The sequence below is a fragment of the Neolamprologus multifasciatus genome, chromosome 7 (assembly GCF_963576455.1).
Source record: "Neolamprologus multifasciatus chromosome 7, fNeoMul1.2, whole genome shotgun sequence".
Lineage (NCBI taxonomy): Eukaryota > Metazoa > Chordata > Actinopteri > Cichliformes > Cichlidae > Neolamprologus > Neolamprologus multifasciatus.
In genome coordinates this window covers 18,816,409-18,842,266 of record NC_140445.1, presented here as the reverse complement: position 1 = coordinate 18,842,266, position 25,858 = coordinate 18,816,409, and the positions used below count along the sequence as shown (strand labels likewise).

General features: G+C 42.0%; 1 protein-coding gene across 2 annotated transcripts in view; it reads right to left on the bottom strand.

Annotated features, from left to right (window-relative positions):
- pcsk5a (proprotein convertase subtilisin/kexin type 5a) overlaps window positions 1–25,858 on the bottom strand; it is a 41,723-nt gene that overhangs the window by 11,777 nt on the left and 4,088 nt on the right. For both annotated transcript variants that reach the window (XM_085168337.1, XM_085168338.1), the window contains exons 2-31: window positions 25,658–25,762; window positions 23,591–23,761; window positions 23,285–23,425; window positions 22,931–22,998; window positions 22,596–22,684; window positions 22,303–22,475; window positions 21,939–22,145; window positions 19,121–19,221; window positions 18,912–19,015; window positions 18,472–18,592; window positions 18,038–18,226; window positions 14,521–14,657; window positions 14,273–14,395; window positions 13,959–14,061; window positions 12,158–12,348; window positions 11,869–11,953; window positions 11,394–11,497; window positions 11,131–11,269; window positions 10,791–10,906; window positions 10,447–10,549; window positions 9,365–9,501; window positions 8,718–8,918; window positions 8,556–8,624; window positions 8,367–8,409; window positions 8,059–8,201; window positions 6,623–6,823; window positions 4,084–4,164; window positions 3,778–3,976; window positions 3,165–3,379; window positions 263–505 (exon numbers count right to left, since the gene is read on the bottom strand). In XM_085168337.1, coding sequence (XP_085024463.1) covers window positions 263–505; window positions 3,165–3,379; window positions 3,778–3,976; window positions 4,084–4,164; window positions 6,623–6,823; window positions 8,059–8,201; window positions 8,367–8,409; window positions 8,556–8,624; window positions 8,718–8,918; window positions 9,365–9,501; window positions 10,447–10,549; window positions 10,791–10,906; window positions 11,131–11,269; window positions 11,394–11,497; window positions 11,869–11,953; window positions 12,158–12,348; window positions 13,959–14,061; window positions 14,273–14,395; window positions 14,521–14,657; window positions 18,038–18,226; window positions 18,472–18,592; window positions 18,912–19,015; window positions 19,121–19,221; window positions 21,939–22,145; window positions 22,303–22,475; window positions 22,596–22,684; window positions 22,931–22,998; window positions 23,285–23,425; window positions 23,591–23,761; window positions 25,658–25,762 — 4,102 coding nt within the window. The remainder of the gene's footprint in view (window positions 1–262; window positions 506–3,164; window positions 3,380–3,777; window positions 3,977–4,083; window positions 4,165–6,622; window positions 6,824–8,058; window positions 8,202–8,366; window positions 8,410–8,555; window positions 8,625–8,717; window positions 8,919–9,364; window positions 9,502–10,446; window positions 10,550–10,790; window positions 10,907–11,130; window positions 11,270–11,393; window positions 11,498–11,868; window positions 11,954–12,157; window positions 12,349–13,958; window positions 14,062–14,272; window positions 14,396–14,520; window positions 14,658–18,037; window positions 18,227–18,471; window positions 18,593–18,911; window positions 19,016–19,120; window positions 19,222–21,938; window positions 22,146–22,302; window positions 22,476–22,595; window positions 22,685–22,930; window positions 22,999–23,284; window positions 23,426–23,590; window positions 23,762–25,657; window positions 25,763–25,858) is intronic.

The following is a 25,858-nucleotide window of genomic DNA, read 5'->3' as shown; positions in this document are numbered from 1 at the left end:
GCTCAGGCATAGTAGAGAATATAATTGAGAAAATGTATGAAGGGCGCTCTACAGGACAGAAAACACAGCATCAACTTCAGGAGCGATGGGGTTGTCTTTGTCATGCTTTGAACGACTGACGGTCAGAGTGTATAAGAAGAAATAAATACATAAAGGGGCACGATTTTATGCTGCTGAGGGGAGTCGATCAAATCAAATCAGTCCTGCACACAAAAAACAAGACAGATGATTTGTGCTTTCTGCTGTGTGATAAATGTCGTACCTTTACAGTCTCCTGTTATACCATCCATATAGGTATGGGAGGGACACGCTCCAAGACATGCCCCGTTGTGCAGGGTGGCCTCTGCGTCCGTGCAGGCGTCACAGTCGTCGCTGTTTGGCCCGTCGCACAAAGCGCAGTCCAGGTGGCACTGCAAACACCTCCCTTGCTCTTTGTCCTCAAAGAACCTCTCCGGACAGTCTAGCACGCACAGGCCCTCGTGGAGAAAGTGATACTCCTCACAGCCTGTGCCAAGAACACTCATAAATGCAGGAAGGATTTACTGCATGCATAAGGATCAGAGCCCTGTCATCAGTGCTGGATGTACTCTAACAGATTTTTTTTTCAACATGTGAAGACAAGCAAATCAGCAACTGTTATTCAACAGACAAAGATCAATGTTATCAGCCATGGTTTGGTCCGTATTTAACTGATTCTCCCGTTTATAAGTGTTCATGTTTTGCCCGTGCTTCCTTATCTTTGTCTAGTTTAGTTTTGTTTATGTGCGTTTTGTGTATCAAGGCTCAGGTTGGTTACACCTGTGTTCATTATTTGTACCTATTCTCTAGGTATTTATAGCCCCGCCTCTCCCTCGGTCTCATCAGTCTGTCGGCTGCTTCTATTTTTGCACGTGTGGCGCGGCACAGCTGGAATACACAAACCAGGGTCTGATGAGGACACTGCACCCACTAGTCCTTTGTGTTCACAACTCGTTTTAGCCTTTTAGGGTGATCAAATGTGCGATCCAATGCCTGCCCTTCAACATCTGTTTTATAATAAAATAATTTAAAAAAGGTACATCTTGTGACATTGTGCTATGCTGTAAATTCCATTAAAAGTAGAACTGTGTTGTCATGAGCCCTGTTCATTAAACAGGAGGCTTTAAATAACAATAGAAAGATGATGCAGCTGTGTCACTTGTCAAGATTAATTGATCACTTTACAATGATGGCTCTGACGAGAGGATGCCTCTCCTCGTGTCTCTTCCTCTCCTCCCAAATCTCTGTGAGGAGCACGAGGAGAGGAGGTGAGGAAACTGAGAAACAAGAAGAAGGCATCCACAGACACATGGAGTCTAAACCTTGTACACGTTGGCCTTAGAAAATTTGTTTGAAAAGGTTTCAAGTAAGCTTATTGTGTGCTTGAATTATTATTTTTATTTCTGACACGAGTTTAACACATCTGGGAGCAAGTCTAATTCTATCAGCCTTATTCTGTCAGGGTTGCCGCTGATGGGGTTACAGCTTTTAAGTGACACAGTCGGCATTGTTTGTCACCTTTCTTTCCTGGCATTTAATTGGCATTATAGAGCGAGATTCCTGCCTTGCTTACTGACAGCAGCACATGAAACGGACACACATTCATAGAGCTTTTAAAAAAAGAGATAGACAAAAAAATAGAACATACCGTACAGTGCTATTCCTCGCTCACATACTGCTGCTTTGGCTGCAGCCAGTGTGTTGCTTTTAATTTAGGTCTTTTGCTTACTGCCAACAGACTTTGTCCGTGGTTTGCAACTGGTCGTGCTAGCAACACTGCCTTCTTCATGTGCACAAGCTGTGCATGAGCTCACAGACAGATTTGTGCAATGGCTGAGCTGGATTGCTGGTGTTAGGGTAAGTGAAACTCTGAGTACGCTAAATTTTTAGATACAAACGATTATTCATTTGGAGTCATATTTCTGATCATCAGCTGATTAAAAGTGCAATGTACCCACATTTTTACCTCTGTTTTGGTCTCTACCATCTACTGAGTTCAGTTCTGAACAGATAACTAAGCTACTTTGTTATTTAGTCAACTTTGGGGTGACTTGGTGAAATTGAAACAGCTATAAAACTCTATAAAGCTGCATAGGAAAAAAGACAATGTTGGGGTAGAGGTAATTAATGATTGTTTGTCTGAGAGAAGACACAAAAACTACCTTCTATCTTCTATAAAATCAAAGGTTTTGGCAGCTGGTCTGGAGCATTCAGATGTGTGTTAACACATGACAAGCAGGAAAGTCTACAGCAACAAAAATGACCTTAGAGAAGCAATTGTTGCTGCCCATCATTCAGGGAAGGGCTGTAAAGCCCTTTCCAAACAACTTCAAGTGCATCACTCTGCATCGAGAAGGATCATTCACAAATGGAAAAAGCATCCAACACAGTTGCAAATCTTCCCAGGAGTGGATGCTGCAGCAAATTCACCCTAAGGTCAGACTGTGCAACACTCAGACAAAATACAAAAACACTTGATAGGCCATGCAACAGGACAATGATCCCAAGCACAGCGGCACATCTACAAAAAATGACTGAAAAAGATGAGAATATAAAGCACCTTGAGCTATATAAGTAAAACTGAATTAGATCCCGGTGTTGCAATAGTTCAGCCAAAAACCACATCTCAACTGAAATTTTATGACAGAAACATAAACAAACCCTAATAAATGAAAGCAACAATGTAATGTAAATTTCTCCACAACAATGTGAGAGACTGATACAGTTATATGGAAAATTATTTACTGTTTATTATGAAGTTTTTTTTAAATTATGCCCCGATAAATAAAACATTCAACTTAAAGGTGGTGCACTTTTTTTTTTCCATGTGATTGTACAACTCAACCTGGGGGAAACGTGACGATGTGTTTGAAATTGTACTGCAGTCCAATAGTTATTTAAAGTATTGAACTAAATGGCAACCCCATAGTAATGCTTTAGGGAAAAATAAATGCTTATAGTTATAAAGAATATGCTGTACAGGAACCATGCATAATGCTAGCTGTGTTGTAATGCTGCTGGTAATCATATGGAGTCAGTCATGCATGCCGACTAAAGAATACTAAAAGCACAGAAAGAGCTAAAAGCGGAAGACTGAAAAAGCTCCTACAGCTGAATTTGTCGTAGTTTGCATTGCATTTCTGTACCTGTGCAAACGCCGAGTGGGTCGCACTCCTGGCAGGCTGAGGGGCAGGGTTGGCATTCTCTCTCCTGCACAGTGTGTGCTGGAGGACACTTGTCTACACACTGGTGCTTGTGTAGGAGAAGAGGTTCTTCACAGCTGAGGCAGTGGGTAGCATTCCTCGCACAGGATGCACAGCCAGGTGCACAGCTATGACAAACCTGGCCTGCAGGAAAGCCCCTATTGGAAGCAACAAAGAGCTTGATGGACAGGTAGAAAACGCAGGGCAGCACACTTAAAATACACTTTCCATTAGGTTTGTATTTATTCTGTTATTCGCTTTGTTCTTGCTGCAAACCATGTATGAATAACATGTACTGGTAAAGGAGGCCACTTAGCAAATAGTAAAAAAAGGTCACATGGTCAGAAAGTTTAAATGAAGCTTCATAGCTTGGAGCTTTAGCAAGATCAATATATGGTTCTGGCTTTAAGTACATAAAAAATTTAATAGAACATCAAGTAGGAAATGTCAAAATCACAGGCATCTTCTGACATTTATTTTTGGCTCGCCAGAAGACGTGCCTCAAACATCTTGTGTGACATTTAGAAGATAGCAGCAATAGGATCGACCTCCTGACCTCACACACTCTTGAACACACTGCCCATCCTGTAGGAACAACTGAGCTTTGCGAGCGCTCTGGCAGCGGATGCAGTGCTGAGCGTCCACACACTGCAAACAACCTGCAGGGCACGCCTCGCACACACCGCTCAGCTGACTGGCAATGAAGCCCCCCGGACACTTTAACACACATGTTTGCTGCGTGGTCAAAAATCGCCCTGAAGGACAAATGACAAAAGATGAACGTCATCATTGTTAGCTCAGAGCTCAGACAGCAAGCTGCTGAGGTTTGAAACAGCTTAAAAACAATAAACCAGTGACAAACCTTTTGCACATTTTGTACACTGGTTCTTCTCCGGTCCAGCGCAGGACTCACAGGATGGGTGGCAGTCCTCGCACTCCCCATCTGGAGGGCAAAAACACTTCAATTATCATAAAGTGTCATCTAACAACACAACACAAAACAGAGGCAAACTGACCCAGAACCAGGTGTATTTTGCTATTGTGCCCGAAAAACTTCATTCATGTACTGAAAGTGTTCGTTAAAAAAAAATTACGTTTTAATCACTTGAAACCTCTGTTATGTGTTGTGTTGCCAATCTTCTTATAGACTCATCGGACAGTTTATTAGGCACACTCGCTAGTACTGGGCTGGACACTTGACCAGCAGCAATGCTCAAGCAGGCTATAGCACTTCTCAGTAATGAAGGTGAACTCAGTCTGGGACCAACAAGCATGACGCATTCAAAGTGACTTAAATCAGCTTTCTTCCCCATTCTGATGCTCAGTTTGACCTTCAGCAGGTCATCTTGACCGTCTATATATGCATAAATCCACCGAGTTGCAGATTTGATATCTGCTTTAATAAGCAGTTACAGATATCTAAACATGTGTAGATGTGTACCTAAAAGTGGCCAGCAAGTGTATGCGCTGGAAGCTAGTATATTGCGTTTAGTCTAATTCAAACAGTTTATATATTATATAAAACTTGAGCTACCAGCTTATTAGCACAACTGGGTGACTTGATGAAACTGAAACAGCTACCATCTTTGAAGCTGGTGAGGCTAACACGGTCCAAACTCTTAAAACATCTACAAAGAAGTTTTAATTCAATAAGTTTTAATTCAATAGATTTTTTGGTCATGTCTGAACAGTAAAAATGTCAAAATATTACTATTTACTGTCAGTGACTTCTACAGTTCTTGTCACAATTTCCTGGAAACTTTTATACTATTTGACAGACCCAGCAAATCTGTGTTCTGTGGTCAGTTTGTATGCTTAGTAATCTTTCACAGCTTCTACTTTTGACTGAAATACCTCGATCAGAACATCCCACATAGCAAAATTGGTGTGGCCCAGATCTGGACCACACAATGTACTTACACATGGCCCACATACCGCAAAGAATGACGGCCCTTTGGTGGCCCAGATCTGGTTTGCCAGAGATGGCCCACACATGGGCCAGCACAAGGCCAGTTGCAGACACACTGCTGGCCCTGTGCTTGCCCAGAACAGTTTCAGCTCTGGCCTCAGATGTCAGCCTAATGTGTACCTTAATAAAGCCATGTAATTACAACATGTGCCGGAACATAATAGTGCAAAAGTAACATGACAACACTCTGTTCAGACAGTGAATGGACTGATTCTTATACAGCGCTTTTCTACTCTTGTGGATTATTCAAAGTACTCTATACAACATTCACCCAATCACACACTTTGTCTAAACTGAGTGCTTCCTAACTACATTCATACATATTCACACACTTGACATGCAGACTGTAGGAACCAGGGATTGAACCACTACGCTTCTGATCAGTAGGTGACCTGCTCTACCTCCTGAACTACAGCCACCCAGTGGTAAACATGAGTAAACCCTCACTAGGTTTTGGATAGAGCGTACACTCAGAAACCTGCATTTGAAACGTTGGCTACTATAGCAGTATAGTATTGCAACATGGCATTTGGGTCTTCTAACTAAAATATGAAAATAGAAACACACAGGAACATCACTGCCCGACCTGGCCCACATCTGGTTGACATACACTCTGCCATGACATCAGTCAGTCAGAAGTGCCAGCTTGATGCCAGGTCCAGGCCAGACCTGTTTTCTATGAGCCTGGGCCACATAAACCAAACCACAATCGGGACAGATATGGCATGCCATCACATAAACAGTGCCATCTACGCCAGGTCTGGCCCATATCTGGATGACATACCATTTACCATGCTAGAAGTCAGCCAGCAGTGCAGGCTTGACACCAGATCCGGGCCAGACCTGTCTGCTATGTGGGATGAATACTGAAACTTTGTTTGCAAAACATGCAGCTACAGTTCACACAAAGTGGGAAAAAACTAATTCCAACATAATCATGGATTTTTATTTAGATTCAACAGATGATACATTACTCATCTGTCTAACTTTTCTAAGCTATCGAAGACTTGTACCTAAAACGAGTACTCATTTGAAACTTAAATTGAGCTTTGTCATTGCTCAGATTTAAAGTTTGAGAATAACTTGTGCTCGTTTTCAATCTTTGTATTAACCTATGCACTTTTCTCAGAGTTATTTAAGTTTCTAATAATTAAGATGTCTTGCCTCAAACTAATTACCATACATTGTTTAAGGTCTGTCAAACTAATTTGCGAAGGGAACAAAATGTTCAATGCATACAATTATTTCTAATTCTGTGTCTGGCTGACATGCATTCTGTTTTTGGGTACTTAAGTTGGTACAGAGTTCAGGGACAGTGGCACACAGACCAATTACCCTCCAAGATTTCTTTTCTGCTCCTGTGAAAGTGCCCAAGTCCCTGATTCATTATGGGCAGACAGATGGATTAGTGGAATACAAGTATTAGTCTCACCGCTGAGAAAGGTCTTAATGGGACAGACCTTATGGTCAGACACACACTCTCCGTTTTCTAGCGCCTTTCCCTCCTCACACAACAGACAGTCCTCGTCCTCGGGGCCGCTACATGTCACACAGTCCGAGTGACACTCCTCGCAGTTATTGGAGTCTTCATCGCCGTAGAAACCATCCGGACATTCTGAAACGCACTTCCCCTCTGAGGAAAAAAAAACGTAGCCTCTGATAAGTACTTCATGTGATCCAGGTGGGCAGGCTGCACTTTACATTAAAGCAGCCTTCACCAGTTTCACACATCAGTTTAAAAAGTTTAGAATTACTAAAATACTAAATTACCCAAAGACAGTATCACTATGTATTAATATAATTAATAATATATTAATATATGAAAAAATAAGTCATTTGCATTGGTTTTTAATGATTGCTCTAATAAATGACTAACCATCTGTGAGAAAAAAATTTATTTTTACTGAAGACTGGGAGGACTGGTGAGGTCCAACTGGTCCTTTGTGGATTATCCATGTTGTCTCAAAGCTTTTCTTTCTTTTCTAACCTCCAAAAATTCTAAAATCTGGCCATAGGTGTTTCTTTGTCACCCTGCAACAGATTGGTGACTTGTCCAGTGTGTACTCTGACTCTTGCCCTATGTCAGCTGGGATTGTCACCCTCCATCACACCCTTCATGGGCCTGAGCTGGATAAGTGGAAGAAAATGGATCTTATTCATCTTCCAGCTGCTCCCTTTAGGAGTTACAGCAGATCACCTGCCTCTCCCTAGCATCCTCTTCTGTCAGACCAACCATCTACATAGCCTCCATCACTATATCTAAGAAATGGATGGATATGCCATTTTTATAAAATAATATTTCAGTTTTTGTTTGCTTGTGCACTAATTGACCTATCCAGTTACTTGCCTATTATATTTTCTATCTAGTTATAATACTAATGCATTTAATGGCACGCATCACAAAAATCCATCTACTCTCATGCTTTACTCTTAAAAAAGATTTCATATTTCATTGCAAATCAAATGATGACAGGGTCTCTGTCCATGCTGATAACTTATAGCACTTCAATAACGATGATGTAAATAATCTTTTACAAACTCCAAAAATATTTATCCCCAAAATGCTGATGTAAGTAATTTAATTACATGAAGATTATATATTCCATATAATTCTGTTACATACTTACAATGTAAAAATGTTACATTTAATGGAATCTGGTCGAATGAAATATAAATTGCAAATTGATTTGTATGCATTTAGTTTATACTGAGCATATTTTCCTGTATGAATAATTATTTGAATGAATAATGAATTTGATTTTATAGATTTTAGTTGTAGTTTGTGCAAAATGATTGTTTCAGTGTTTATATGGGCAAAAAATATTCTTTGAGTGTAGCTTAACGTCTTACCCAACGGGGGCAAATTACCTAATAAGAAGAGGTCGCTCTCACACCAGTAGCACTCGTGTTCATCGCAGCTCACGCAGTTGTCGTCACACGGAACGCAGGTCATTTCTTCTTCTACGCTGTACGTCTTAGCCGGGCAGTTTTTGTAGCAGCCATCCTGGAAACTGACGACAAAAAGCAGCGGTTGATGTTTGCATCGCACACAAACATGAGCTCTACTCTCACTGCAAGCAGAGGTCTTTTGCATTAGCTCAGAGATTAAATGAAAGAGAGAAGTGAGCCCAGAGTGGCGAGATCACACACGGTGAGAGCGAGGCACACAGCCTTACTTGTAAAAGCCCTCAATGCAGGACAGACAATGCCTGGGGTTATCTGTCAAAAGCAGACAAAAAAAAGAAAAAGAAAAATTCAGCCGCCTTTTTTTTTTTAAAAAAGAGGACCTACAGGGGCGGGGACACCTTAATTTTTTTCCACTGTGGGCGACATTCATTTATTATGGCTACTGGGTTGTGACTTACACAGGACACACTTCTTGCAGCCTTGCTCGCAGGCCATGCAGTCGTCATAATCTGGGTCTTCCACCTCACCTGAGACAGGAGACAGGGTGAGAGCGCGAGGTCAGTGTGGACAGATGTGAAACAATGCTCCTTAAACACTCCTCAACATGCAACCTTGCTTACCTTCCCCACACTCCAGCTTAACACAGGATCCATCAGAGACATAGTAGGAGGAGTTACACTTCAGGCAGTGGTTGGGGCCTGTGCAGAGTCGGCAGTGGTCTACACAGGGCTCGCAGGTCCTCTGCTTGGTGTGGTAGAAAGCCTCAGGACAGGCGTCCAGACACATGCCTTTATAGAGGTAACGCTCCACCTTAAACTTATCTGGAGAATAAACAGCAATTTCACTAGAAAGCCACGTCTGTAGTTAGGTTTGAGGCCATTTCTTTAAGAGAATGGTGAACGGACTAAGCATTAATCTGTGGCTGGGGAAGGCCTCAGTGAGGACTGCCTGCGGCTCACGGGGCCTCCAGATGTATTCATGAAGAGTGTGAGAAACAATAAAGACAGAGTCAGGGAGGGTGGCGCATGAAAATAAGGACAAACCCGTTTGTACACCTATACATGGTGTGCACCATGCCTCTCACTTTATGACAGCTGGTATAGGCTCCAGCCTAAATCTCAAAGTTTTAGTGTAGCCCTTGGGGAGTTTGTGGCTTTATTTTTACAAAATATCATTTTTCCTTCCTTTTCATCTTTTTAATGTCTCAGCCAGGTTTCCATTCACACACCACGTCACACTTACCACGAGCTATTCATTTCGTACTCACCGGTGTCACAGCTCGTGCAGTTGGCAGGCCCCGCGTCCACACACGTGGCGCAGGTGTGGTCGCACAGGTGACACCGGCCACCCGACTGATACTTCCCACTGGCGCATCCCACCACACAGCGGCCCTCATCCAGAGCCCTGCAGCAGGCAACATCAACATCACAAAATCAACACATATGAATTATAAGTATGTAAATGAGCTGAACTCATTTAAATCCCAGCGTGTACCATATGGTGCATTTACACAGATGTAGCTGGATGTGCCGACAAAGGGAGGAGGAGAAGAATGGGTGGGAATGTTGGCTGAAATGTGGGTAATGTGGGAGTCTTTTTTTTGACATTTTATCCATGAGGAGCATCAGGGAGACATCTGGTCAGCAGCATGACAACAATAGCCACGAGCTGTATGCTTCATTCATGACAAGAAGTGGAGTCCTTTTACAGATGCTATCTCCCTCACAGAGCTCCCTCCAATCATGGAGTCAGAACTTGGATTACAGGAACAGAAAGGGTGATAGGATGATGCTTCATTAAGTAATTAAGTGTTAAGGTACAGTTTCCTACAGACCATAAATGGCACATTTTGTGCTTTATTTATATTTTGCTCCAAGTGGGCAGCTTGGGTGGAGTACATCTGTAGTTTGTGAGGGTTGCCTGAACCCCGAGTTAGTCAGTTTGCAGTGGCACATGACAAAGAAAAGCAGCAGATAATCCTCTCAGGTTGAAGCTTTGAAACAGACACATTCTTTTTTTGTGCTATTTTTACGTTAAAATAAAAAGAAATAATTATTTATCAAGAGGTTTGATGGGGATATATATATATATATATATATATATATATATATATATATATATATATATATATATACATATATAAATCACCTTGTCATAAGTGTATCAGCTGTATACCAAGGCTTATTTCATCATATTACATAGAAAGAATCAATGTTTTACTAGCTTGCAAACAATGGCAATAACAATTCATCTGGGAAATATTATTTCAGGCTCACACCCAGCGAAATATCATGTATTATAGAGAAACAGTGGCATGTACTCAATCTAAAACAGTCAAGTCCAGCTCACTGTGAAGAAATACAGCTGATGCAGTCTTCGCTTTGCGGCCCTGTGCACTTCAGGCACGTTGCGTGGCACGCGTGGCACTCCCCGTTACTGTCCTGGTACTCTCCTGTTAGACAGAAAGCAGGAGAAGCACACTGACTCAGAAATGAATAGCAGAGGTGGCTTTCATGTGCCACGGCTGAATGACTTCTGGTTAAAAAAAAAAAAAATCTGAATGACTCAGAGATGAGAATACATATTTCATGCTAAACTGACACATATTAATGGATTTTGCTTCTGTGTTAAATATCATTTAAATTTATGAACCAAACGTGTCAAGAATAAAACGTGGAAGACGGCCGACTGACCGTCCGTGCACTCGGTGTCAGCAGCACACGATCCCCTCTGCAGGCTGTGACCGCTGGAACAGCTGCTGCAGTTCCATCGGCTCGGCCCCACACAGGTGAGACAGCTGGCGTCACACCTGAAGAGAGGAGCACAGAGAGTGAACAAGTGAACCCTTCACACAAAAATCCTGACCACACACGCAGAAAAAATAACTAAACCCCACTCCATACAGGCGCACAGCAACAACAAACACGAGTGCCAAAACAAGCACAAACACACGTGCAAGCCAACACCAGAATAAGGCCTGCCACCAGCAGATAAACAAACCTCCCACACCTGAACACACACCAGTGAGCTCACCTCCTACATATCCTGTGCCCATCAGCTATCTCTGGGTTTGGTTCTGTGGCGTAGAAGCCAGCACTGCAGGAGGACACGCACCTCCACTCCTCCATCAAGTAGCCTTCTGCACAAGTGTTGCACGCCTCAACACCTGCACCTGGTGCAGCATGAGGCAGACACACACACTTAACTGGATTACTGGATAAAGGACATAAAGGAGCAATGCAAACGGCAGCAGTAAAAACCAAAACCAAAATGTGACTTTTGACCCCCGCTCTCACCTGCACAGGTAGCACAGGCCTGGTGACAAGGCTTGCACGCGACTTCCTGCGGGTCGTGGTAGAATCCGGGTGCGCAGCTCCGCTGGCACCGGTTCCCCTGTAGACTAGAGAGGATGGAGCGAGCATGTGGCACCGTGACACACACAGTCAATCATGTGACACCAAAACGGATGAGTCACTGCTTTCATCCCACAGCAACACCACCACAAACACTCGGTGAACTGAGTCAGTGAACGCTTTATTCCGGAAACTTTGAACTCTTTGTCCGAGATGTTTTGTCCTTTCAAGTAGCGATACAGCAAAGTGTCGATTAAGATAAACTTATCTTTCTAGAAATGTTATGATTCTGCTGAGGGTTTGTGTGTGTGTGTTTGCTCGCATCTGTGGGGAGAATCAGTATTCTCAGAGGCTTAGGGGAGAAGGAGTGGTGTTTACCGAGCAGTTAATTTGAGCATCATCAGAGAGTTTGTTTCACCTTGTGTGTGGTTTGCATTCTGTGCAGATGCTGTAGGAGGTGCACTTCAAGCAGTTTTCACTGCACTTTCTGCACATGTTTGCATCTGTGGGGAAATCAAACAATACGCATGGAGTATACACATCAGAGCCATTAATCAATCTTACTCACATACCTTCAACTGCAGTTATGTCAACTGACTATTCATTAGTGCAGCTGCATTCAAACCGCTCCTCTGTAACCCAGTCAAGGATTTTTTTCTTCTGTCGCATTAATTTAATCACAAAGAATTTCACAAAACAGAACCAACCGTGGTCGAGGTAGTAGTTTTCCCCACAGATCGCTGTGCAGGTATTGGTCCCCTCAGTCAGGTGATGGCCAGGCTGACAGGAAGTGCACTGGTCACTCCGACTTCCAGTGCAGCTCTCACAGGAGGCGTAGCACCTCTTACAACGCCGACGGTCACCCCAGAATCCCCTGGGACATCCTGATACGCACAACCTATCGGACAGCCATGAACCAGAGGACACAGAGGACGAGAGGTGTTGCTATTGATTCGGAGTGGAAAAAATTATATTGCGGGTCAATTTTTGAGATGAGGACACTCAAATAAAAACTATTTTTCACCCTAAATAAGCATGAAGCAATAATTTTGACTGAAATAAAACTGAAATATGTAGAATCAAAGATTTATTTATTCAAGTAATTAATAATTAAGGAAATGTGCTTGTTATAAACTGAATGTATACAAATAGAGTTATCTTAATTTGACTGGATTCCATTAAACGGAAATTTAACATTGTAACAAAATTACATGGAAAATGTACATGTAAATAAATTAGTTAATTTAATTTGAACAAAATGTTGTTTTTAGTGCAATCAAAAGCAAAATTAATTCATAAAATCCAAAAACTACCAAGGACAGAATTACCAGACCCCTGATGCTCGGCCATGTGTCCTTTTTGCTGGATAACAGCCTGAAGTTTTCAGTAAATCTCACACTCGTCTCCTGAGCAACCCCGGCCCATTCTTCTTTGGCGAGTCTCTCAAGCTCCTCCAGATTTCATGCTCTTGTGGCACAGACCTGGAGCTACAGATTTTCAGATCTGTCAGGGCTCTGTGCAGACCAGTCAGTAACCGTCACTTTGGTCTCCTGGGGGTAGTCCTAGTCAAGATGGTTAAACATCCTTCTTTCTTTCTCACTTCTTCCACCTTGATGAGATTCCCAGTTCCAGACGCATGGAAGCATCCCCACAGCTTAATACTCCTACCACCATGTTTTAACTGTCAGGATGGTATTCTTTGGGTTGTTTGCCTCTCTTGTCTTTCTCCAAACATAAGCAACATCTATGTGGCCAAAGAGCTCAAGTATCAACTCACCTGACCAAAGGATGCCCTTCCAGTATGCATAGTCTTTCTCCAGGTTGTCCTTAGCATACTTCAGTCTGGCTTGAAGGTTTCTCTTCTGCAGCAGTGAAGTTATTTTTGGTCTGCAACCTCATGGCCCACTCCCGTGCCTAGTTCTAGTCACTGTCCCTTTTGTGATTATAATTCCTGATTTGGCTATTAGTTATTGATTAGAGTCTTTGCAGTTATTATGGAGTCTCTCGCTAGTTTTCTTTCCAGGATCTTTGAAATATTTTGTTTCCTACATCTGCCAGATGTGTGGCTCTCTTTGAATGTCTTGATAATGCTTCACACTCCAGTCACTGACACTCTAGAAAGGCTGTGATAACTTTGCATATCCATAAAGTTAAGCTATAAAGTTAAACCACATCAGTGGTTTGTGCTGTGACTCAATGAAAAGGTCAGTTTTTCAGGGGGCTAACAAAAGAATTTATGCTTTTGAAGAAAACCAGTATGTTTAGAAAAAACAAACAAACAAAAACCTAAACTGAGAAATTTTCGACAAAAATGTAAAATTTCATACAGGGGAGGGGCTAGTAGTAATTTTGTCCTTATGTGTAAATTAAAATCATAGCCACAGAAACCTGTGAACTTCAACAACGATTTGACACAATATATAAACCCGATTCATTTTTTAAAAGCATATTGTGTGAGCCACATACTGTGGATCTGCCAATAGCTCTGTGCTGTGTAGTCGTGCTAACCTTGTGTTGTTCTTGAACTTGAGAAAAAAGTGCAAGCATGTGACACACTGCTGCGGGCCTGGCCCCTCACAGCCATCATCACTGCATTCTGGGTCGCAGGGTCCTGCAAGGGTGAACACTCGCAAAGTCACAGCAGCATCACGTCACATCACAAGAGAGAAGTTATTCAGACTGCTGATTTTATTCTGTATTTATGTAAGAGCCTGCCACATTAAGCATACACCGCATCCCAGTTCATTAAGCTGCTGACTGAGAGGCCGGAGATAGAACAAGGGAAAGCTTAGTACTATCAAGATGCAGGGTGTATGACTCACCGCTGTATTCTTCGCTGAGATCGCTATCCATCGGAATCTCAGCTGATCTGGCTCGCTCGCGGTGCGCAGGATACGGGCGCTCCGCCGTGCCATAAATCACCAGGGACCACTTCTCCAGCACCCCTGTGAAACAGCAGAGAGATAAGAGGCTTTGTCCCGCGAGGCCCAGCCCTGTATTTTAACTGCAGCGAGCCGAGGTTCAGTGCATGTTTCATAATATTGAGACGTTACAAAGAGGAAGAGCAGACCTAGTTTGGAGCCGTCTTTCTTTTGAGAGGGAGTATCCTGGATTTTCAAAGTCCATTCCCCTGCTGCCTGCTCCCCCCAGCAGTGAGCTGTCATGAATTCCCAGTTCTGAAATCCCTCGGTGGAGTTGTCAAGAGGCCTAAACGAAAACATTACATAACCGTGCTCACGCTGCTGCTTCGTCTACTACTCGTTATATGATGATTTAAGGGATGTGTTTGCTAAAGACACAAAAGCAAAATCACCTTAATTTTTTCAGCTTTATCTGAATCAAAGATAGGAAACGTGGGTCTCTTCAGGAGGGCAAACCGGGTACGTGACAAATCCCTTTGTTGTGTTCTTATTCATGGCTCATAAATACATTACAGCTTCAGCTTTTTGTAAATGATTTATACATTCATATGAAAAAGCAAGCGCATCCCCTAGAAAATGCTATAGAATAAAATAGAAGCAATAAACATTCAGTCCTGTATGAAAGGGCAAATAAGAAAGATGCAGTCCTGTTTTCTAGTCATTTTCACATTTTAAAAAAATCAGTCAATCACATGGAAAAAATCTAATCGTCACAGTCCCTCTTGTCCTCCTGTGCTCACCTGTAATCTATCTTTTCTGCTTCCTGCGTGTTTTTTTAATCTCTCCTCTCTCTCTATGTATGAGTGTGGCCTTACCTGAAAAAGACTTTCAGAGCATATGTTGCTCTAAAAACCTGTATATACCTCTCAGCACTGATGGTACCTATCCAGATGTGCAACCTGCCAATTCCATAGGCGCTGATGCACACCCCATAACCATCAGAGATGCAGGCTTTTGAACTGAGCGCTGATAACAAGCTGGACGGTCTCTCGCCTCTTTAGTCCAGGGGACGCCGTGTTCACGTTTTTCAAAAGGAATTTCAATTCATCTGACCACAGAGCAGTTTTCCACTTTGCCTCAGTCCATTTTAAATGCGCTTTGGCTCAGAGAAGAAGGGCAACATTTCTGGATCATCTTCACATATGGTTTCTTTTGCACCGTGCCATCCACAAATGGCATTTGTGGATGGCACAGCAAACTGTTCACAGACATCAATTTCTCCAAGTCTTCCTGAGCACACGCAGACATTTCTATGACAGCATGATGCCCGTCTTTAATGCCGTGGGAGCATCCAATGTGGATTTTGGTCCTTCTCCAGATCCCTGGGGACTTTTGATGATGTCTTCACGATTTCATGTTGAAAATGTTATGTTTATTATCCAATTCTTCCACAATTTGCCTACTAAACCACTCATCTTTACTTCTGAAAGACTGCTTCTGCCATCATCTTACTGACCATTTAGCCTAATTAGTTGTAACAGCTGTTTCTTTTTAGTACAACTTGCTTTTCCATAGTTTTGGTCCTTTTGTACCAACTTTTTTGAGACTTTTTGCTGCCATCACATTCAAAATTGCTGACATAATTCATGAAATAGTAAAGTTTCTCAGATTTAGATGTTTTCTGTGGTCAACTGTGGCTAATATGTGGACTTACAACATCTGTAAATTATTCTTTTTTTATTGAACTTGTACATGACCTGTTCTTTAACACTTGGAAACACTTGGAGGAAATTGTCTGTTGTCTGGAAAATCATTGTGAGGTACTAATTTGAAATAAAAAACGTCACAAGCATATAAAGAAAGACCAGGATTTTTGGAATCACAACAGGCAAGTTAAGAAAGCCTTCAAATATTTTCTAACTAAAGGAACTTTGCATATAAGGCTGGTAAAAAATGCCAAAGACCATAAACAACGATACAAACCAGCAACAAGGAGGAAATTAAGCCTGTAATGGTAAGGGTGTGTTTACTTTTTTCCATGGAATATTATTAGATCTGTGATTTTTCTGTAGTGTCAAAAAATTAGTCTAATTATTTAAGATAAAATAAGCACCATGATTGCTCCTTTATTTCCTATGATGTCACCACAGCACATGGATCCTCATTGATTTGGCACAGATAACTGCCTTGAGGTGACTGTTGTTATGATTTGTTGTTATAAAATTTAATTTTGCACAATGTGTACAAGCTTGTAACCGGGGATTTTTCATGTGTAAGGCAAACACATTAACCACTACACCATAGTCACACTGCCCATCCATCCATCCATTGTTTTCTGCTTATCCTTGTCAGGGTCACAAGGAGGCTGGAGCCTATCCCAGCCACCATAGGGCAGGAGGCAGGGTACACCCTGGACAGGTCGACACGCTGTCGCAGGGCTAACACATAGAGACAGACAACCATTCACAGTCACATTCACTCCTATGGGCAATTTAGAATGACCCATTAACTTAACCCCATTAACTGAGTGTGTAAAACTTGGTTACTGTTGGGTCTGTGTTTCCACAAGCCCCGCTAGTTTAGAGACTTATTCCTCATGAAGAACGCAAGACAGAACAACCAGCTCGCTAACGAGGGAAGTTTGGGTCAGAACCAGTTCTTGGAGCTCACGCTCCTCACCTGACTCCAGCCCAAATCCTTCCAAGAGCAGCTATTTATTGACAAACTGTTACAATACACATCACAGCAAAAGCACCTCCCCTCATAGGACCCCTCTTGGTTACAAAGACAAGGCACTATGTGTGTGTTTGTGTGTGTATGTGTGTCTCTGTATGCATGACTTCCTGCTCACTAAAAGGATCATAAAAGCAGGAGGCAACATCACAAGAAACAGATCTGTCAGATAGGATGTATCTGCAATAAAACCTCCCCCAGCACAGAGTGGCTGGAGAGGTGGTCAGAGACAAAGGAATGTCTTGATCCTATAGATTAAACTAAGACTTTACAAATTTAAGAAACACAATGACAACATTCAACAATTAGACTTAACACTTACTGTGATCATTAAATGCCATCTTATGTGCTGATTGTTCGATATCAGCTAATACCTCGATGCCACACTAATTATTACCTTTTAGAAAACAAAGATCAAAAGCGTCATGAAAGTAGAACATGAGCAATTAAAAATCATCCCTTTATTTGTATTTTTAAATGGTCGGTGAAGACTTATAGCTTAACATCTCTAGCGGTTGCACAGCAACTGGCTAAATACTCCAGTCTCCTTGCCATCCAGTCACGAACTCTCTCTGTCTGTTGTTTGGTGCTTCACAGGCGGTGCACTTCAGTTTTTTTGGGTTTTTTTTAACCTTTTCACTGAAAACAACAGCCCACTCCTGCTTGTAACCTTGCTGGTGAGAGCAGTTAATAGGAAACCAAAACAGTAAGGTTGCAAGTGGAAACCAAAAGGATGAGCTCAAAGACATCAAAATGATCAAGGGGCTGTAGATACAGTGACCACTCAAGTACTGATTACAGCAGCTTTAAATAGTATCTCAGCAAAGGTGAAGTTGATCATTTTAACAGGTATGTTTGACATTTCGGTGTTATATATTTCAAAAAGTACCAATATTTCTTTAATTTAACAAATGTGTCAAACTCAAACATTCGGCTTTTGAAGGATTTGATGTTTATCAGTTACTATCTGCAGAAACCATCGCTCTCGGTTACCTGTTTGCCAGCAGCTGCGACGTGGTGCCCAAAGGTGACGTGAGGGTGATGGAGAGATCACCACGGCGACCGTGACTTATGTTAACCCGGACCACGACGTGCTCCACATAAGCGACGTGCTGCGGGGCCTCGCCGGAGCAGCCTGTAGTCTCATGCACAGACATTAGCACTGAGCCCGGATGAATAAGTCTGTCATGAGAGAAAAGAGAAAAAAGAGACGCAGGGAGTAGTGGAGATAAAAGAACAGACGGAAAACAAGAAGCGCAAGAGAAAGTTACGAGGAGAGCCGCGGTAAGGAAAATGACACCCATTAAAGTACGACCGCGAATCAGTGTGAGAGAAATCAATTCGAGAAGAGAGACAGAACTAGATAACGTGCGATAAAAGGGGAGGAATCAAGGGACGCCCTGAGTCGAAGCAGAGATCTCTGATACCTGCTCAGCTGGATGGCAGCCTCCTCCGCACATTCATGCTGTGAGGGGACTTGTTTCCAGCGCTCTGCCTCCTTCACCATGCTCTCAGCATCCAGCAGGCCAAAGCCGTACAGGTGGCTCACTAACAGACACCAGCACATCCCCAAACACACACACTGCACATTAGCCGGGGCATAGAGAAGGCACTGTAGCTTATAAATGACTTCACACACTCCTGAGACTTTGTAGGCGTTTATCGCTCTTCTGCTCACAGTACCTCATTAGCTTGTATGCTCGCTGCTTTATAGTTCCCCCAAAAAAGAGCTGAGAGGAACATTTACTAAAATATACTTATCAAGTCAGGCGATTCTTCTTTTTTACTTATTTATTTGTTTTTGGCTGGCAAATATTAAAATAAACAATGTGGAATTAGAAAATCAGCAGAGATCCGATGGGAGTACCTTTGTATCCGGCTCCATTTACACGCCAGTCAGGAGCACTGAGATGATGAGCTTTTGATGTTCGGACAATAATGTGCTGCAAATCCCTCCAGGTTAGCAAGGGGCTGACCGTTCAAGAGAAGGAAACCACATGCTCTCATCACCCGATTGCACAAACTGATCTGAACATGAGCTGCATGTATGGATGCTGTTATTAGAGGGCTGCTTACTTGGCTTCCAAGGTGAGAGCAATGACACCGGCAGCTACAGAGGCGGCGAGGGAAGTCCCTGACTGGGCCGTGCTGCAGCTCTGCTGTGGACCCACGGTCACCTGTGGAGGAAAACAACTTATATATTTTTTTAAATTCACCCACTATTAACATGTTTTTGCACAGAACTGTTCTTTCTTGTGGACTCTGCTTGACCGTATGTGTATTTTTTGCACATCAAATCATTTTGAAAAGCATTCAAACGACTGGCAAGAATTAACTAGGAGGATTCAGCATTATGTGATCAATATTTAGGATTTAGGTTATGGATTTGCTATAAATTAGCTAATTAATCCTGTCTGGTTTCTTACCGTTCATTTCTATATATTTTCTTGGGAAAATGGGAAATACTGATTTATTGAAACATGTGCAAAACATGCCTGAACTGTCCACTTGGACAGTTTCCTCAACATTTTTAAGGACATGCTGTCATATGACATGTTTTCCCGTAATGGCTCTCTGGTGCAGATATTCTATTTTTTATCTGAAAGTCTATTATCTTTGGATTTTTAGTACTCAACTAAAGCAACAACAAAACAAAACAAAAGAGGCAACAAATTATGTGCTAAAAGATACAAGAATAAATTTGGTTTTTGCTAAGTTGCCTGTTATATAAAGACTACTTGAAAAATATTTTAAAAAATTAAATACAAATCTGGTTCCTTGGAAATGAATTGCAGCTCAGGACAGTGCTGTATATTGTAGAATATGGGCCTGGTTAACCAGCAACTGGAACACACTCACCTGTTTCCAAAGACCAGTTAGGTAACATTTGTCATAAAGTAGGTTAATTTTTAAGTTTGCACACACAAGATCACTCACAGAGACAAATGCAACAATTTAACAAAAGTGCCAGAGTGACAAAAATTAATCAAGATAATGTATTTTGTAGAAAAAAAAATTAGAAATACTGGCAAACACAGTACACATAATTCGATTTTTTTTGTTTTGTGTGTCGGTTGAGAAAACAAAATGGAAAACATGTAAGCCTGAGGCCAGAGAAGCAGCTCTCAGTCAAATTACTCTAATCAGCTACCCAACTCTGTTTACCCACAATGTCTGAAAATCACATGACACAATAGAAGTATTTGGCATTTTCTACACTCAGACAGTGATTTTCATTCATTTTATTCCATTTTAATGCCTACTGGATTTTCCTTTATTACCTTTACGTGCAAAATCTGTATGTTATCCTAATAATTTTCACTTACTCTGATTTGTGTTAGTATAGAGTAACTACTATCCTTTGTCCATGGTGATGTGCCATAAACAGGGGAGGGGGGGAAACCCTTCCAGTTAGATAGACTAAACAAAAGAGTGAAATCTGGTATTTCACAAAACATATTTCACACAACATTAGGAAATTTTCCTCGGGCCGTTCTAGTATGTTAATATTATACTGCTGACTGAGTTCTGACGACATACACCACAGTTCTTGTAATGGCTTTTAATTGATGAAAATTAAAGCTCTAAGAATAAACATGAAAACAAAATCATTTGTTGCTGTGGGTTTGAACGAGCTGCTCCTTTCTGTGACTTCACAAGTTCAGCTTTGTTCTGCAGAGACAAAAGTTCACAGAGCCCCCATCTTGGGCATATTTAGTTGATTGACAGGTGTCTCAGACTATCACACTCAGCAGGCGTTGCATGCTCCCCCCCCCCCCCCCCCCCCCCCAAACACCATTGCCCAAAGCCAATGCTTAATATCCCAAATGTGTATTTTCTGGCTTTGAGCAGCTGGCAAGATGCCGGTGAATGTTAAATCCAACTACTCTAAGACATCCAGTGTCATCATCAGAAACAGTGCAAAAATGACTTTTAAATTAGCAGTTAATATAATTTTATTATCTAAATAACTTCATGCCCTCTGAGTGCTAAATGCAGTGCAAACATTAATGTCATAACACGACAAATATCTCGTAATCTGTGTTCAGGAGAAGCAACTGGAGTTTAGTCAGTATCACTGCCTTGCATTGCTTCACTTCTTCCTCTTATTGTAAAATAATAATTGCTTTTGGACATTTATGTCTAAAATATTAAATATTTAAAGGAGTTATATAACCTCTTACAGATAGTAGACCATTGTTTTTCTTGTTTTCCTTCTTGTCTGTAAAAAACTGCATATTTTGCATGATTTAATAGCTTGTATATCACAAGTTATCAAGTTGTCTCCACAACACCGTGAGATACGTTACCAGTAGCTCATGTTTCTGTGAAGGAATTCTGGCCCACAACATTGCTTCATTTCATTTTTGGGGCATTTGTTCACGCACAGCTCTTTTGAAGTCCCACCACAGCATTTCAATCCGGTTCAACACGTGATTCTTTTCTCTCTGAGCCTTTCTATTGTAGATTTTCTGCTGTGCTTAGGATCATTGTCCTGACCCAGCAGGCCAACACACATACACACTGGACATACTGAATACTTTATAATAAAGGAGAGTTCATGGTTGGCTCAAGGACAGAAAGGAGCCCAGAGGTCTTGTGGTTCATTGAGTTGCAACTTTTGCAAACTTCAGCCTCTGAGATCCACAGTGCAAACTAATAGTTAACAGAAATGTTGCCTTTCGCAACATATTTTTTTAGATTCAGCAACTTGTGTTTGTGTATATGAATGTTGCTTTGCATTGAGGCAAGAAAATGTTTTTCCAGCATTTGGGTAAAGCTATCTTCAACAGACTGATGGCAGGAGAGCGTGGCTGCTCACTACGGTGGAAGAAAAGAAGCTATTTTTTGAATCATGTGAATCTTAATTAAGTTCTCTGTTAGCAACACTCACCATCTCCTCTCTGTCCCATCCGCCGTACGCCGTTGCCAGCGTGGAGGGGCACGGCTCCAGGTAATCTGGCTGGCTTCCACGCTGAGTGCTGCTGCTGATAGAGATAGTGTAGATACTGTTGCTGTAGCCGTCACAGGAGCAGTAGTCACCTCTTTCCCCTCCGTTTCCTGACGGCCAAACAAAGATGGATCCCCTCCCTTGCCGGCCCTGAGATTAATTGGGTAAAGATGACAGAGGAGATTAATTTATTTATGATATTTACATATTGATGTTGAGGAAAAAAACAGAACAGCTCTTGCAGTAAATATACAGCCGCAGGTGGGACACAGACATAAACAAACACAGCCACACTTTTTTCTCTCACTGTTTGAACGCCGTTCTGTAAAACAAGACGAGTCAGCGGTCCAGGTCCATCCAGAGTGGCCCCGTCATCTTTTGGGCCCCAGCCGGCTAAGTAAACATCAATATACCCTGGACTGAAGCTAAGCGACTGGGCCTCCACGATGTCTGTTACATCTCCATCCAGCATTCGGATGCCTGGGGGAAAAGGATAGCACCAAAGCGATGATAAAGTTTGAATCCCCTACTGTATCTACAAAACTTTGCCTTTCAAGAAGTCCTTCGGCGTGCGAGTTTCATGGCGTCACATGGACTCACCGCCTATGCGTGCGTGGAAAGAAACTCCGACGGTGCACCGAGAGCTATTTGCAGCCGCAGCAACCACCCCTGCGCACTGAGTCCCATGGCTTCGAAGAAAGGAGGAGAACATCAGAACACGAGGTTAAATGCATATGCATGAGGAGAAGACGGGCTATTTCCGTTACATCAAGCTATGCGAAGATAGAATTTAGACTGGGGACTTTGCATATCCATACATGCATGTAATTACTGGAAAACGGAAAGGGAAAGCATGCATTAATTAGAGTTCTGGATTATGACAGGGAAGCTGCAAAGCAGGTGCAAAGAAAATTCCAGAGATACAAAGTACTCACTTGTTAACAGCACTGTTAGAAGAACGATCTTGGTCTTGTCCGTTCACATCAAAGCTGGCAAAAGGATCCTAAATCAGATAGATACTAAGTAGCAGCACATAGCACCATGCCAGCAGCTATCTGACTGTATTTCATCAGACAAATCACAAAGAGCATTATTCACCAGCCCACTCAACAGCTAAGTGGATCAGACGTTTAATGTCCATTCCAATACTCTTAGCTGGCCTTTCCAAACCTTTGGCCCAAAAACCCTGCTCGCAATATCTGTCTGAGCTCTTACACTAAGAGCTCTGCCAAACTGCTTATGATTAATGTCCCCTTCCCAAGAAGAGTGTCCCATCCCAGGGCACTTACATAATTTGGCTTCAGATCCGGATGCTCTCTCTCGATGCCATCATCTAGGACAGACACCACCACACCCTTCCCAGTGTACCCTCTCCTCCAGGCCGCTGCAATGTTCATGTGAGACTGGCAGGCTTTGGAGTCACTGCACTGCTGTGGAGCGAAATAGTGGGACATTCAGCTTCACCCTCAGGAGTAAAGAATAAATGTGGGTCTATTTTAGGCTCTGTCTGTCTTTCTGGGTTTGTGTGCGTTTGTGTGTCTATGTTTCAGACTTGAGCATGGCAAAGGAAAACAAAACAAAACAATCTGACTCACAATGTACCACAGGCGGTTCCACGCTGGGTCGCTGAAGTCCTGCGTGTGGTCGCTGGACTGATGGTGCGTAGCAGGGAGGAGCTTTCTCCTCATGGGGATAGGAGAGATATGACCGGCTCTGGAGATCCTCCTCACTCTTCTCTGGACCACCTGCTGCTTGAGCCATTCCACCTTAAAAGGAACATTTGTACAGATGTTTATGTCTACTTTTAGACATTCCAATGGAATGTTTGGATCCATTGTGAAATATTTCGGCAGCTATAATGCATTTACTGCGCTGGCAAAAAACAATTATGTTTTCAAGAGGAGGGGCCCTGACACTGTACCTCTGGTTGATACTCTGATGACTTATCAAAGACAAAGGGCACAAACGTAATCAGTGCAAGCTAATGACTTGCACCCTCTTCGTTCAACAACAAAAAAACCACAATCCCAAATTGCTGCAACACGCGGATGTCTCACTGAAATATAAACACACCCTGATCATTCTGTAGATTGCTCATATAACACTGTTTTAAGGTCAAAATGGTAACTTTGTTCAGTGAAGTATCACAAAATGTGGACGCTAAACTTTTCCGCTAGTGCCATTATGAGGCCAATATCTGCTCTTAGTTGTTAAAAGGTTTTAAATTTGGTGCAAATTCAGAATTATTTATTTAAAAACATGCACTTCCCCAGTAAGTTTTTAATTGTTTTTATTCCTGCAAAACTAATTACATTTCTTGGTTCTGTTAATGGTTGTTAGGGTCTCTGAGTTCATTTATCAAATACGTGCTAATGTGCTCATCTGCAATAGCAAACATGGCCAATCTTCTGAAACTCCTGAACAGCTCCATGTTACAGCTGCCATTATAATCCTGTTAGTGCATTGATGTTAGAATTCAGTTTTAAAAAAATACTGTGCTTAGTAAAGCTGCAAACATGGCTCCACCAAAGAAGTAGTTTCCTGTTTCTGAACCCGTTAGAGGGCACTTATTGAAATTCCTGAAAATTCACAATAATACAATAATAGTGTTTGCGTTGGACACTTTTTTTTTTAACTTCTGTGACTCTTTCTCAGGAATTTTCACTGTCATGTAGCAAATCATGTTATGGTTAAAGGCTGAATTTAGCTTTACTTTTGTTGGCCAGCAGGGGGAGCCTCCTCTGTTTTGCAATAGTCCAGTTGTATAGAAGTCAACATAAAAATAACCCTTTGTCTCTTACACCACAGTAAACTCATTGCAGTTGAGTTTCTGTGTTGTGCTTTTTGTGTTTTTGAGGTTTCACTGAATACAAGATGATGTTCACTTGAAAATTGTGATCTCCATTAGAATCAAAACAGATAACAAACGTAGAAGGTTATGATTCTGGGCCTTTCCTTAGCATGCCACGGTGATGTAGGAGAAGTGAGTGGTCCATTGAATTCTTAATCAGATTCATCCTCCCTTTTAAAAAAACTCAGCTCGAGGCAACATTCATCTTCAATATACAGTCCATAGGTCATACAATCTGAATTATATTATGTTAGTGTGTTGTGATTTCAGACACTACTCGATTATACATGAACAAAACATTTGGTACAAAGTGACATTAATGCTAAAAAGTCTGACGTACGCTAAATGCTGTGAAAAAGATTAATCTCAAGCTGTTTACTAAATGTACACTCAAAAGCTCCTTGGATGGTTCCCTTTCCCTAGTTGGAAAAAAGTCCTCCTGGCTAACACTGACACTACTATCGACTATGTTCTTTAACTTCTGAAGGTGGAAGACAAAGAAAGTGTGATTTTGTGTGTAACCAGATAACACTGGGAGTTGCTTCGAACCTGTCTGATTGTACTATATGTCCAAGCTGCTTATTGATACTATAAGAATTTGATGCAACCCTGAACACCTTGTTGATCTTTAAGGACTTCTGACATCTTTAGGTGTTGTTAGTGTTCGTGCACACAAAGCTGTAATGTGAGGGGAGGGACCAGAACAATGAACATGTGTCCCTATGTGTACGTGGAGTGTACGGAGGGGACATGATGCTGCTGATTAATAATCCAGTAGCCTCCCAGTCCTACTCATATCTCATTACTATACCTTGGTCTCCTTGGCGACGCAATCAGTCACTTCTTTGTTGCCTACTTTGGACTGATTCGCCGTCTCGTGATGGCGAAAACTGTAATGCCTCTTCAGGTCTCCAATCTGGTGAAAACACACATCAGATCCTCGAAATGATTTTGTTTGCAGGTGGATGCGTGCTGCTCGTTCTGCTCTGCTACTGTGCAAAGCAGCTTTTTA